This window comes from Myotis yumanensis, unplaced genomic scaffold, assembly GCF_028538775.1.
Source record: "Myotis yumanensis isolate MYYU_CA2020_CCGP unplaced genomic scaffold, mMyoYum1.0.hap1 SCAF_2, whole genome shotgun sequence".
Taxonomy (NCBI): Eukaryota; Metazoa; Chordata; class Mammalia; order Chiroptera; family Vespertilionidae; genus Myotis; species Myotis yumanensis.
In genome coordinates this window covers 60,538,491-60,552,454 of record NW_027223753.1, presented here as the reverse complement: position 1 = coordinate 60,552,454, position 13,964 = coordinate 60,538,491, and the positions used below count along the sequence as shown (strand labels likewise).

The window sequence follows — 13,964 nt, the reverse complement described above, 5'->3', positions numbered from 1 at the left end:
GACCAGGCCGGCAGGGAAGGGCAGTTAGGGGCAATTGGGCCAGCAGGGAAGCAGTTAGGCGTCGATCAGGCTGGCAGGGGAGTGGTTGGGGGTGATCAGGCTGGCAGGCAGAAGTGGTTAGGGGCAATCAGGCAGGCAGGCAGTCAATCGGTTGGGAGCCAGCAATCCTGGATTGTGAGAGGGATCCCAGATTGGAGAGGATGCAGGCTGGGCTGAGGGACACCCCCCCCCCCACCCCCGCTGCACGAATTTCGTGCACTGGGCCTCTAGTATAAAAGATAAAAACCCACATATTAACCAGAAATACCACTGAAAACCAGCCATTTACACTTTCACTCTCAGTCTTCATTATCATGTAGAGTTATTTTACTAAGGTTCATTTTAAAAGGAGAAACAAAGGCCCCTGTAGGGCAGAATCTTTGATGTGACATTGTTTCTTCTACATTTGCTAATTAAGCAGGGTTGTAAGGGATATTTAGATGATTTGTCTTCTAATTCATTTTATAATTCATTAGTCTTTCTTGCACACTAAATGTGACTGTTTAATATGGTTCATGTTTATTACTGCCAATAGTCTCCCCTTTCTATAATAAGTGCTTTGGTTTAAATGTCCATCAGTAAGTGACATGCAAAGTATGTGTCCAATTAGATATGCCAATTAGAGCTTTAATGATTATTTATTACTGTACAAATGTTGCAGAGTCTATACTAGTAACCTCCCAATCCTTGGCTAAGGAGAGTTGCTTATAATTCCAGTTAGTTGTCTTAAAACAGCTCAGCCACAAGTAAAAGAATCAGTGGAAATCCATCACCTAACAGAAAATAACCTAAGTTATTACACAGAGATGATGAGATAGTAGAATCTGAGTTACTAATTTTTCCCAAGATACATTTCATCTTAATGGACAAATGGTTGGTAAGCCCGACACTACAGATAGATAAATGCACTTGGGATAAAGAGCATAAAGGTAAGAATGTAATTTCTCAGAAATGGCAGGCTTACCTCCTATGAGAATAAATAGGTACATGGAATAAATATACTAAGCAAGAGAGAAGTACCCCTGACCAATAAGTATTTTGAATAAAATATTATGAAACATTGAATTGGGTAAAAATGCAGATTGGGCAAGTATTTTTTCTAAGAGAAGGCCATAAATAGGAAGGAATGTGGCCAGGCTGACGTGGCTCAATGGTTGAGCATCGACCTATGAACCAGGAGGTCACGGTTGGATTCTCGGTCAGGGCACATGCCCAGGTTGTGGGCTCAATCCTCAGTGTGGGGTGTGCAGGAGGCAGCCAATCAGTGATTCTCTCTCATCATTGATGTTTCTATTTCTCTCCCCCTCTTCCTTCCTCTCTGAAATCAATAAAACCATTTAAAAAGAAAAGAATGTGAACATCTTAGAAAGGGGTTTGAAGTTTATTGTTACCTATAAAGAGACATCCGAAAACAAAAACATCTAAATTAAAAAACTCATATAGCTCGGGCTTTAATACAAAGCTTCTTTATGAAGACTGAAAGATCAATATGGAAGTTGAGAGGGCCATATGTCAAAGAGAGTATACTCACACTAAAATCTATAATCAGGATGTCTGCCAGAGAACAGTGGCAGAACTGTGACTGCATTTTAATGGATTTTCATGGTTAAATTCTGAGAAGCTCCCAATAGTCATCCTAGAAAGGTTTTAGGTGTATGTACCTCCTGTCATTAAATATTTCACACACCCTTAATATCTGTTAGAATACTTAAGAATAACAAAAGTATATATTTTAAAACACAGATAAGAAATTATTATTTAAGAATAATTGCTTATTATTCAAGAATAAATTTTCATGCCACACTTAATGAGGTTATAGATATGGACAAGTTGATGATTCAGACCCTGTGACAAATAATTCAACCTTTTCAAAGGTTCACAAAATAAAAAGAATATCATGTTGCCATTCCTTCCCAAGGATTTTTTTAAATGAGGAGAATATACCGTTGCCTCCACTTTTCAGCTATCCACGGTCTTGCTTTTTGGGTTCGTTATCTGCTCTCAACCACAGTCCAAAAAGATTAAATGCAAAATTCCCGACCTAAACAATTCTTCAGTTTTAAATCGTGTTCCATTCTTAGTAGCATGATAAAATCTCCCACGGTCCCACTCTGCCCCACGGGAGACACGAATCATTCTTTTGCCAGAGTATCCAGGCTCTGTATGCTACCCACCTGTTAGTCACTCGGTAGCTGCCTGGGGGCAACTGTCCTGGTATCACAGTGCTGTGTTTAAGTCACTATTATTTTAGTTAGTAATGCCCCAAGCACAAGAGTAGTGATGCTGGTGATTCAGATATGCCAAAGAGAAGCTGTAAAGTGCTACCTTCAAGTGAAAAGGTTAAAGTTCTTGACTTAATGAGAAAAGAAAACACACCACATGCTGAGATTGCTAAGATCCATGGTAACAATGAATCTTCCACTAGTGAAGTCATGAAGAAGGGGAAAAATCCATGATAGTTTTGCTGTCACACCTCAAACTGCCAAAGACCACAGTGTGTAGCAGTACTTAATTAGGATAGAAAAGGCATTAAATTTGTGGTGGCAAACATGATCACAAAACATGTTCCGACCGATAGTAACATGTTGTACCAGAAAACATTGAGCCTATATAAAGACTTCAATAAGGGATCGTTGAAATGAGTAACACCAAGCTACTTATTTAATGCAAGTAAGGATGGATACGTAGATTCAGGAATAGGTATGGCATTTTATCATCCTACATCATCAAAAGAAGAGTAAGTATAGTACAATAAGGTATTTTGAGAAAGACCACATTCACATAACTTTATTACAGTATATTGTTATAACTCTTCTATTTTATTAGTTACTGTTCATCTTACTTTGCCTAATTTATAAATTAAACTTTATCATTGGTATTGTACAGGGGTGAGTAAAAGGAGGTTTAAAGTTGTTCGTATGGAAAATAATACAATATTTATTTGTATAATAAATAATAATACAAGAATAAACTCTGTGTTTTGTGTACTCACAACTCTAAACCAACTTCTGCCCACCCTTGTATGTATAGAAAAAAACATAGGCTATATAGGGCTTGGTACTAACCCTAGTTTCAGGCATCCACTGTGGGCTTTAGAATGCATCCTGTGGATGGGGAGTGGGGGGGAGGGAATGCAGTATGAAACAAGTGTACTGACTGCAATGACAGTTGATTCCCCAAGAGCAATAAGGGTGTTGGATACCACGAGTCCCAAGTTCCTCAGCAGCTATAACAATCTGCTATTTAATAACTCTCTTAAAATAGAAACAATTGTGTATGCATTTCCCCTCCCATAAAGGGTCCCTTGTTATGTGCCTAGCCTGGTAAGGGAGGGAAGTGGAGAGACAGAGGGAAAGGTCATTCTGGTTATTCCAGACTAAGACATGCATGGTCCTTTCTTCTAACTGCACACTGGGAGTATGCACTCAACGTTCCATCTCACTCTGCATCCACTGTGATGTAAAGAAACCCAGGACAGAAAAAGTAACACACATACATATACAACAACGCAGTTTTTTCAAATTGTCATGCACACAAGAAATTGTCACCACCTGAATTGCTGTTGGGTTAAAATGTTAAAAATAAAATGGAGTTATTATACTTGGAGATAACAGGTTGGGACACTGGTCGGTTTAGAAATTCAAAGATAGAAGTTATTGAACAGGGTACATGATGGGAGTTGATTAATTTGTTTCCTAGATATTTGAACTTACTTCCATCATCCTAACCTTTGTGGAAATGATCTAGACTCTAAAGTAAGTTTTGGCACTTCCTTAGCTTAATTTAACTAAATTGTACACAAGTATTGTCTGGCTGACCACCTGATTCTTCTGGTCTGTGCAAGGCTGAATGCTGCTTTCTTGATTTCTATCCTGAAGAAACACTATCTTGAAAATCTTAATGGGTTATTTTATTGGAGCTCTCTAAATAGAATAAATAAATCCTCTAAATCAACAAGAGAAAAAATATGTATGTGTCTTATACTTTGCCGCTAGCTTACGAGACATTTCCTCCTGTGCCCATTCTGTTTCCTGGATGGTAACTCTATCTCTGCCCTAAATGCAGGCGTTCTCCAGGGCTTTTGCGTACTCAAACCACATGAACTCTGAGGGTACTATCATCTGTTCACTTGTACTATCAACTCTATGTCTGCTTCATCTATATGTTCTCTCACCACTCTTGTGAGTGCTAACTCTTGTAAACTATAACTACTTGGCAAACTATTTATTTTTATACGCCAACCTGTTCCCAAATAAACTTACAGGAGTCCTTAGATGGGTAGTATAACAACCAAAAATAGACTCGATTTTATTTATTTAATAAGAAGCCCAATATAGTTAGTTTTGCTATGAGGTTCTAGTCAGTTGCTATCTATATTGTGAGCTAAAAAAATAATAATAATTGGCTAAAAGCTTTTAAGGAGCTAAGTTAATTCTCTAAGTCTAGGACACTATTTTCCTCCAGCAATTTTGATACACATACACACACACACACACACGCTTATCTTTGAATCATTTACACGTGTTATACCTTTCTTACCAGAGAGAAAAACTGAGGCATGTATCCTTACCATCTTCTTGAGAGTAGTACATACTAATTTTGGAGCAGTACATACTCTTTGTATTGACAGAGGTACACTGACAGTACGAGTTAAGACTCTAAAACTGAACCTAATACCCATGCACCTTAACCTTACCTTTAATATCAAAAACGAAAACAATAAACATTTACTTTCAGATCTCTAGGCCAAAATGCTAAAAACTTAAGGACATTCTATAGAGAAAAATCTTAAGCAGCAAACTACCTAGATGAGAATGCGCAGATTCTTAGAGCGAAGAACATGAACAGAAGGACAGTTGAAAGCAATGCCAAAGAGGATGATCTCTGGTACAATTTAACCCGTCACTGTGAGACATGAACTAGATTGTACCCAAGTGCTGCAAAGAACCAATATTGCAGGCAAATTCTAATTTAGTTATTCATCAAATACCTCAGAGTAGTAGTTGGGTAATTTTTGCCTTTAATAATTCAAGCTGTTACAACAGTTCATTTTTTTTAAGTTACCCCACTACTGTCTTCAGAGTGATAAAAAATTATCCCAAATAGTGATTATTTTATAAAATATTAAAGTACATATCATTTTAAAAAGGAATTTAATTTCTCACCTTCTGGATTGAGCCATTTGGTGTACTTATAAGACAAGAATACTATCAGTTACTAATAGACTCTTGGTTTCACACTTTCAACGATCAAGAAATAGAAAACGAAGAAGGAATAACAACACTTTTACCGTCACCACATTCAGAATTACAAGTGTGTTTATTTACTTGCCTCTCAACTGCTAAAGTGATAGAAAATTCTGTGCCAATCTCCATCATTACAGGGAGAAAACGGGGACTTTCAAACTTAATAGAAAAATTCTAGTGCGTAGAGCTTTCCAGAGAGAAATTTTCTACATTAAAGAGAAAAAAAAGCTTTTTTCACTCTATTGAATATCACATTTTTGATGACTATGAATAGGAAAAGTTGCCAAATTATTAGGAGTTTGGTGAAAATAACTTCTACTTTATTGGTACTGAAAGTATTTTTAAATTAAAAAAAACAGGGACAAGCAGTATATACGCTCAAAAATTATTCAGTAGTAATTCACCTGCACAAATATTGTCTTCCCATTTCTCTTATAGCTATTTGCAACCAAATAACAGTCAAATATGACAGACTGCCTTAAAGATTTATTTACATACACAGAATGGAGTAATTATAAGCTATCCCTATGACACTCGTTTTTAAGTTATTTAACTCTGTCTTCCTCATAAATAAAGTGTTCGTGTTTAAATTGTTACTGTGGTGATTAAATAATTATAAGCCACCAGTATAATACAATTTAGAAATGGGGTTTCTACAGTCAGTTTTGGAATTAACCTCTTATTTACATTAATACACCTAATTTGATTAGAGATTTTTATAATAAAGGTACAGAAAACAACTGTAAGCTTTTACAGAATTTAAGTACCTCAAAACTCCATTTCCTTTCAAAGGAATTTATTTAAAAAATGCAGTCCTGCTTTTATAACATAATCCTATATAATAAAACCATAATATGCAAATCGACTGAACAGTGGAACGACCAGTCGTTATGACATGCACTGACCACCAGGGGGCAGACGCTCAACACAGGAGCTGCCCCCAGTTTGGGCTGGCGAGCGGGTGGCACGAGGCCACCAGCCAAGGCGGGTGTCAACGGGGGCCCCCCCAATTGCCCCACCGGTCGCTCCACAGATTGCCCCTGATCGCTGGCCAGGCCTAGGGACCCTACCCTATATATTGGGAACAGTTTCTTACATTTAAAAATCAAAACCTGGCAAGGCTACTCTACCTCTGAAAAAACAGAATGATGCAGCGATGACATGCATGGACTCTGGCTTGCACATTTTGTGGTCAGCCCTGATTCTGACAATTATAACTGTGTGACAAAGCCAATTACTTAACTTCTCTCTGCTTCAGTTTTTCCATCCATAAGATGGGGAAAATGGTACTACTGCCTCAGAAGGATCATGTTATGTACTACATTTTATAATCAGGGCAAAAAAATGTAACTGCCCATACAACAGCAATATGCCTTTCATATTGAAAAGTATGGTCACTGGTGCATGCAGTGTCCCAGATTGCAAGAGGGATGTCTGACTGCTGGTTTAGGCCCGACATACCCTGAGGGTCCTGTATTGTGGAGAGGGAGCAGGCCAGGCTGAGGGAATTTTGTACACGGGGCCTCTATTAAAACAATAAAAATAACTAACTTGTATAGTCTGTCTTGTATATTTCCTATAATGTTATTTATAAGTATGACAAGACATGTATGTTAGACATGAGCAGAGCAAGGACGATGTGCCAGGTACAGAAACTTACCAGGGTGTAAAGTCACAGATGCCTAGTAAGGTGCAAAACTGGCAAAATAAGAACCTAGGCCCCAGGGCAACCTATCCTCCCATAGCATACCACTGGTCATGCAGTTCAGACTGCCCCCCCCCCCGCCCCCCCGACCTTTTCCTCCCTACAAATGACATCTATTTCACAGTTGTATTTCTGCTCCAGGCCAAGAAAAGCAACAATACCAGACAAGTAATGTTGTGGCTGCCTCAGGACCAGCGACACTGACTAATGATCCTCTGCCCTGGCACCGACCAATCAGCAGAGACCATGACTCTGAAACTGCACACCTGGAAAGCTGATGAATATTCTATTAAGACCCTCCCTTGAGACTTCCCCTAAGATCCCCACCTGCAAGAAAGAGATAAATATGCTCAGGACAAAGGACCAAGTGTACTCTCTCCCTCCAAGGAGGATGCCCTGCCAATCTCCCACATGCACGTACCCACTAAGAGACTCTACGAGACTTGCAACCGGGGGAGCAACGGGCTGGCCCCCTGAACCTGTCTCCAAGGCCCCCTTGTTTCTGACGTCTCAGTGAGCCAAAGCAGCCCAGCCTGGGCTTTCCTGTTGCCTCCTCTATGCCCTTCGTTGTGTCATTGTCCTGAGTACATTTTCGCTGCCATCATGAACCCAATACCCTTTGGCTCAGTGCCTTCCCTTTAGAAACTCCCATCTCCCATCCCCTTTTCCTTAAATAAACTCAATTTTCTTTATCATTGTCTGAGATGGCTATTTAACCTGTCTGTTCACCACTGACCTTTCAACATATTTGCTAGCTATTCAACTGTGTATTTAAAATGTATTATCTCACATACAAAGATAAGTTACCTACAATGCACAATTCCTCAAAGCCAATTCTTCTAGATTCTTTCTTTCTACTAACTCCCACTGCTTTAGTAAAAACAGGTAATTATACTGAATAATTATTCGCTTTCCATTTCTCTCTGACCTGCTTCTAATACTCAGATCATAACACTTCCATAAAACTGTTAGATCAACATGTAAAGAATGAATAAATGGTTAATTATTAAACTAGGCAGAATATTGTGATCAGAGGGGAAAAAAGCAGGAGAAGAGGGTAAAGGCTTTGAAAAGAAAGATGAAGGGTTTTCTTAATAAACAAAATAAAAAGCAACAATGTACAATAAAGTCTGTGGTAGTTAAGTTTTTCTTCAGAGAGTCTCTATGTTCGAAATATCTGTGATTGATGGATATTAACCGCACTAATTCAACCATAACTAACCACAATTTTAATACATATGAGAAAATCTAATTAAAATGCCAATAGTACCAAAATTTAGGAAAAAATAGATGCCAAGAGGTAGGTGCTCTGTGCTAAGGGAGAAGAAAGGAGACACCCAAGGTCAGCAGTTTTTTGTATTCTCTCTCTATGTAGGAAGTCAAATGTCCATTTAAGAAATATAATTTATATAAAGTTTTAACCACTTTCCAACAAATCATTTTTAAAACAAAAAATTAATCTATGGTATCACCCAAATAGATGTGTGTAGGTGTGTCTATTTGTGGGTGTTGTATATATCCAGACTATGGAATATTATTTAATGCTATAATAATGAACTATTAGGCCATGAAAAGACATGGAGGAAACTTAAATGAATATTACTAAGAACTCAATCTGAAAAGGCTATATACTGTATGATTCCAACTGTGTGATATTCTAGAAAAGGCAAAACTACAAGACAATACAAAGGTCAATGGTTGTCATGGGGTTAGCAGGGAGGAAGGAATAAACAGGTGAAGCACAGAGGATTTTTAGGGCAGTGAAACAATTCTATAAGATATAGTAGCACCCCCGCCATCTCCCCCCCCACACACACTCACTTTCTACAGTTTCAGTTACCTGCAGTCAACTATGGTCCAAAAATATTAAATGGAAAATTCCAGAAATAAACAATTGATAAGTTTTAAACTGTGCTCCATTCTGAGTGCCTTTGGGGACATGAATCATTCTTTTGTCCAGCGTACGAACGCTGCATATACTAACCAACTTAGTAGCATCTCGGTTATCAGATCAACTGTTTTGGTATCTCAGGGCTTATGTTCAAGTAACCCTTAAAAATAAAGGCCCCAAAGTGCAAGAATGGTGATGCTGGCAATTAAGATATTCCAAAGAGAGGCCATAAGTGCTTTCTTTCAGTGAAAAGATATACTTAGAAAGGAAAAACATAGTATATGTAAGGTTCAGTACTATCAGTACTATCCAGGTTTCAGGCACCCATTGGGAGTCATGGAAGGTATCCCCTGGGATAAGGGTGACTACTACTGTATTACAATGGTGGACACGTCATAAATTCGTCAAAACCAATAGAAAGCACAAAACCAAGAGTGAACCTTAATGTAAATTATGGATTTGGGATAATAATGATGTGTCAATGCGGTTCATTTATTTTAACAAATGTATTACTGTGGTGTGAAATGTTGGTAGTTAGAGAGGTTGTGCACATTTGGGAATGGGGGTATATTAACTCTATTATTTCTGCTATTTCTGCTGTAAAAAATAAAGTGTATTAATTTTTAAAATTAAGGTGCAAATATTCCAGACCCAGATATTCAAACATTCTTGATATAAGAAAATATTTCAGAATCTGAAGCCCTAAAAAACAAGATTACATTTGAAATTACACATTAGTAACCTTTATATTTTTTAAAAATAAAAATACTGTATGTGTTACATATTCCTTGTGATATGCCAATCTGTATCAAAACAATAAAGATTTAAATATTAAAAACTTATGTAGTAGCAATCAACATCAGTAAGTAAAATCCTAATTCAATTTAACGAAGAGACTGAAATATAGACTGTTCCCATTTACTCTGGAATAATAATTTTACCAATTTAGATGTAGTAGCTACAATGGGATAGTAACACATGAATATTTACCTCTGAGTCATAATTTTGAAGGCATCTGGGAGGTAGCAGTCTGTATTCTCCATCTGAAATGGGTCAGCATCACAAATCTTGTCGTCCGTCCGACCATAGTTAGCGCTCTCAATCATGATGACATCACTGCCTGGACATCGCAGATCTATAGAATAACCTTCACAGGACAATTCTCGCCGAACTAACCCAAATGGTAAAGCTGCTCTGCTGAAACCTGGAAAAAAATAAATTTAGGTTAAATTAACTTATTTATTTATTTTAAATATATTTTATTGATTTTTTACAGAGAGGAAGGGAGAGGGATAGATAGTTAGAAACATCGGTGAGAGAGAAACATCGATCAGCTGCCTCCTGCACACCTCTTACTGGGGATGTGCCCGCAATCAAGGTACATGCCCTTGACCAGAATCGGACATGGGACCCTTCAGTCCACAGGCTGACGTTCTATCCACTGAGCCAAGCCTGTTAGGACTAAATTAACTTATTTATGAAGTATACTATTTAAAGGCATTTTAAAATAATAGCAAGACATGTCACAAGCTATGTTTTTTAAGTTATCCATTCATATCCTAATTTAAATCTTTGGCTCTTTACGATGAGTCAAGAATTTCTTATTACATATGTACCTTTAGCTGAACTATTCACTTTTATAAGGCAATTTAAAAAATACTCTAAACACAATATTCTCTGTATAATCTAGTCATAATCAGAAAATAAGTGGTTCTTTTTGAGCTAATTTAAAGACAAAAACAAATTTAATCAATGGATTTATAAATATTGACAAGTTTTACAAATATAGAATGTAACAACTATTTAAGAAACAGGTTTCACTTATACAACTGAATAAAAACTGGGCTATACACTGGCCTTATATTTTTATTTAATGTAGATGTATAAATTCCTGTTAGTAGCATTATCTTAAAAAGACTTTCATCTTAGCAGTTTCCCTCCAAAATAACTAAGACACTATGGCAGCAACATACTATGGCACAATAAATTACTTCAATTAATACACACTTTATTTAAAACTGACAACAATCAGTAGATGGGCCTTCAAAGGAGCCAGAAAGTTGAAATGCCCAGAAAGGGCAAAAATTCTTTAAGATTCAGTTCTGTCAATCTACAGAATAGAGATTTAAAAACATCTGTAATGTCAATTTTCCTACCTGTGTGACTCTAAAATGAGTATATAAAGTGCTTACTGAGAAATCCTACATGAATTTATGTATATTGCATGAGGCAGAGTATAGCTAACCACTGTTCATGAATGCTACAAAGAAGATTCCCAAATGAAATAAAAGATTAGAATTTGAAGTTTAACCATTTTTTAACCAGGGATCCCAAAGTAGTAACAGGGCATAGGAGAAAGGGTAAAGGCAGAAAAAGCCAAGAACAGCCAAGAAGAACTGCGTGGGGGAGAATCAGGTTTTCACTATGCTGGTTTGCTACCTATACGTCAGATGCCACAGCTAAAACTTCTACATTGCCTCAATTTTTTATTTCAGTTGTCCAACCTATTGCTATCTATAGTGTTCCTGTTACAAAACACTAGCAAATAATTTTGGTATTTTTTCTTATCTTTATCCTTTAATTACTCTACATCCCATGAATTACTCATTATATCTCTTTTTATTAAGAAATGCCGACCTTCAGAAGTAAACTGTTCCAAGATATAAACTGCCAAAGAGCTGGGTTTTGTCCAGGATGATCCTAAGCCCACACCTTGTTCTCTAACTTTTACTGCAGAATGCCTCTCACTGATTCAGGGAAACAGAACGTCACCTGGATAAACGTGCATCCTCTTTCTAAGATGCAAATAATCCTTCAAAAGGGTTACTGGGTTACACATTAGTATGATTTAGAAAACTGCAGTTCTCAAACTTGGCTGACCTCTCAGTTCTACTGAGAAAAACTAAAGGTATAATTGAAAATGAAGAGAAAAAGGACACAATCTGGAGCACAGAAATCTTTAGGGGATTGTGGCAAACCCCGACTTTGGTAGGCTTTCACTAGGAAGGTTTATGGTCTTATGAGATTACTAAAAATATGTGGAGAGGTGCACTATCAATGAAGAATAAATACAGAAACGGAGCTGGGAAAATGTCAAAACAAACTCTTTCCAAGAGTTTATTTCTAAACTTCCCCAAATTCAAAAGTCAACTTTACGTACACTATTGTTTTCTTCCATTTTCAGATACTGGACTGTACTGCCTTTACCAATAATCCAGCTTAAACTAGTATTATTATATTTGTTTTAATTGAAATAGTTTAATATATTTTTATTGATTTTAGAGAGGAAGGGAGAGGGAGAAAGATATAGAAACATCAATGATGAAAAACATTTATCGGCTGCCTCCTACATAACCCCCCCCCCCCCCCCCCGCCAGGCCCCCCAGAGTCAAACTGGCAACCCGGGCCTGTGCCCTAACCAGGAATCAAATTGTGACCTTTGGGTTCACAGGTCGATGCTCAACCACTGAGCCACGCTGGCCGGGCTAATTGAAATATTTTTAGGGCCTCGGAGAGGTCACTTATTTCTGTAGCAAAATCTGTGTGGAAATTCAAACAAGTGACCTCATATAAAACTTTGGAGCACAGTATAATTGAAATAAAAATATTGCAATCATTATTAATTTAAAAAGTCAGTATTTTAACTAAGAAAATCTTTAGAGAAAGGCAGAACAAACCTTATTCCTAGACATTTATTTATCCTCCCCTCCCACCCCACACTTTTTTTTGTATAGACTAGTGACTTAACTATACTGAGTCACACAGAAGAAATTATCACAAGTAGGGCCACTATTTCTTAATCCCACTTTCTTCCTTTGTACATAGTGTAATTCTTAACGGTTTAAATTGGGTATTAAGAAAAACATTTAAAATAACTTGCCAAGGCTATATGGTTGATTCGCAAACACCACTTTGCATCAGTCATCTGATTGAGTGTTTTTAAGAAGACAGATGTTCAGGCCTTAATCTAGACCTATTTAATCGGAATCTCTGGATTCAGATGAAGCTAAGGTATCTGTATTTGGGGAGGAAAAATGTGAATTTATTTGCAGCACACTGATATAAAATAACTAAGACGTGCCAAGAATTTCTCCAAGGGCTTTATAAAATAGTTTTTATATCTCCATTGAGATTACATATTTTTAAGTCATTGTCGTATTTCCCCTCAATTCTCTAATATAGTTTTATTTTAATCTTTGAACATATTCTTAACAGCCACCCTGAAATGTTTAGCTGCTAAATCTAACCTCTGGGCCCACATCAGAGGACGTTGTCATTGAATGCTTTTTCTCCTGAGTATGGATGGGTCAACTTCCCTGTTTCTCTGCATGTCGTCTAATGTTCTGCTGTTGAAAACTAGGCATTTGAAATAAAATACTGTTAGCAGCACTTGGTTCAGAACTTCTTTCCCTGAGAATCACTGCTGCTGTGACATTTGCTTTTTAGTATCCTGACTGGATTTAAATCTGCAGGCTGGTCTCCCCCATAGAGAAATCTCTCCTTATTGTTGTGACTGCTGCTGTTGTTATTTTAGTTCTTATTTTTATTTTCTCGTCTGGCTTCCTAGGGATCACCCCTGCCTCTGACACGCTTAGTGACCAGCCAATGATGAAGCAGAGTCTTTTCACAAAAACCATGAACCTACATAACAAGGTGTCTAACCTCTGCTGACTGACCTGAGTGTGAGTTAGGAAGAGTGTTCAGAAAACAGTACATTTTCTAGTCAGTCTGGGTAATTTTTCTCCTCGACACATGTGTGTAGTTTCCCGTTCATCAAAAAAGCACACAGAGAACTTTGGATCTTTTATTCCCAAGATTTCCCAGTTTCAGACTGGCCCTCCAGTCTCCCCACCTGGGACCACAATCTCAGGCAGGGCTACGGGTTTTCCCCATCTGTTGTCCACAGTGTTGACTGCTTTTACTGACAACACTGCTGGGCATGGGTTTCCAGTTCTGCTCCACATCACGCCAACTTCCCCTGGCAGCAGAGTCACTGCATTTCACGGTCAGCCTTACCCTAATGAAAGGACCAAAATGACATACACTGCTACGGAGTTGGGGGACAGGAGCAGCCCCAAGCTGG

General features: G+C 37.7%; 1 protein-coding gene across 3 annotated transcripts in view; it reads right to left on the bottom strand.

Moving 5' to 3' along the window:
* Nucleotides 1–13,964, bottom strand: part of ADGRL2 (adhesion G protein-coupled receptor L2) — a 429,144-nt gene that overhangs the window by 79,896 nt on the left and 335,284 nt on the right. For all 3 annotated transcript variants that reach the window (XM_070405458.1, XM_070405460.1, XM_070405459.1), the window contains one exon: nucleotides 9,872–10,085. In XM_070405458.1, coding sequence (XP_070261559.1) covers nucleotides 9,872–10,085 — 214 coding nt within the window. The remainder of the gene's footprint in view (nucleotides 1–9,871; nucleotides 10,086–13,964) is intronic.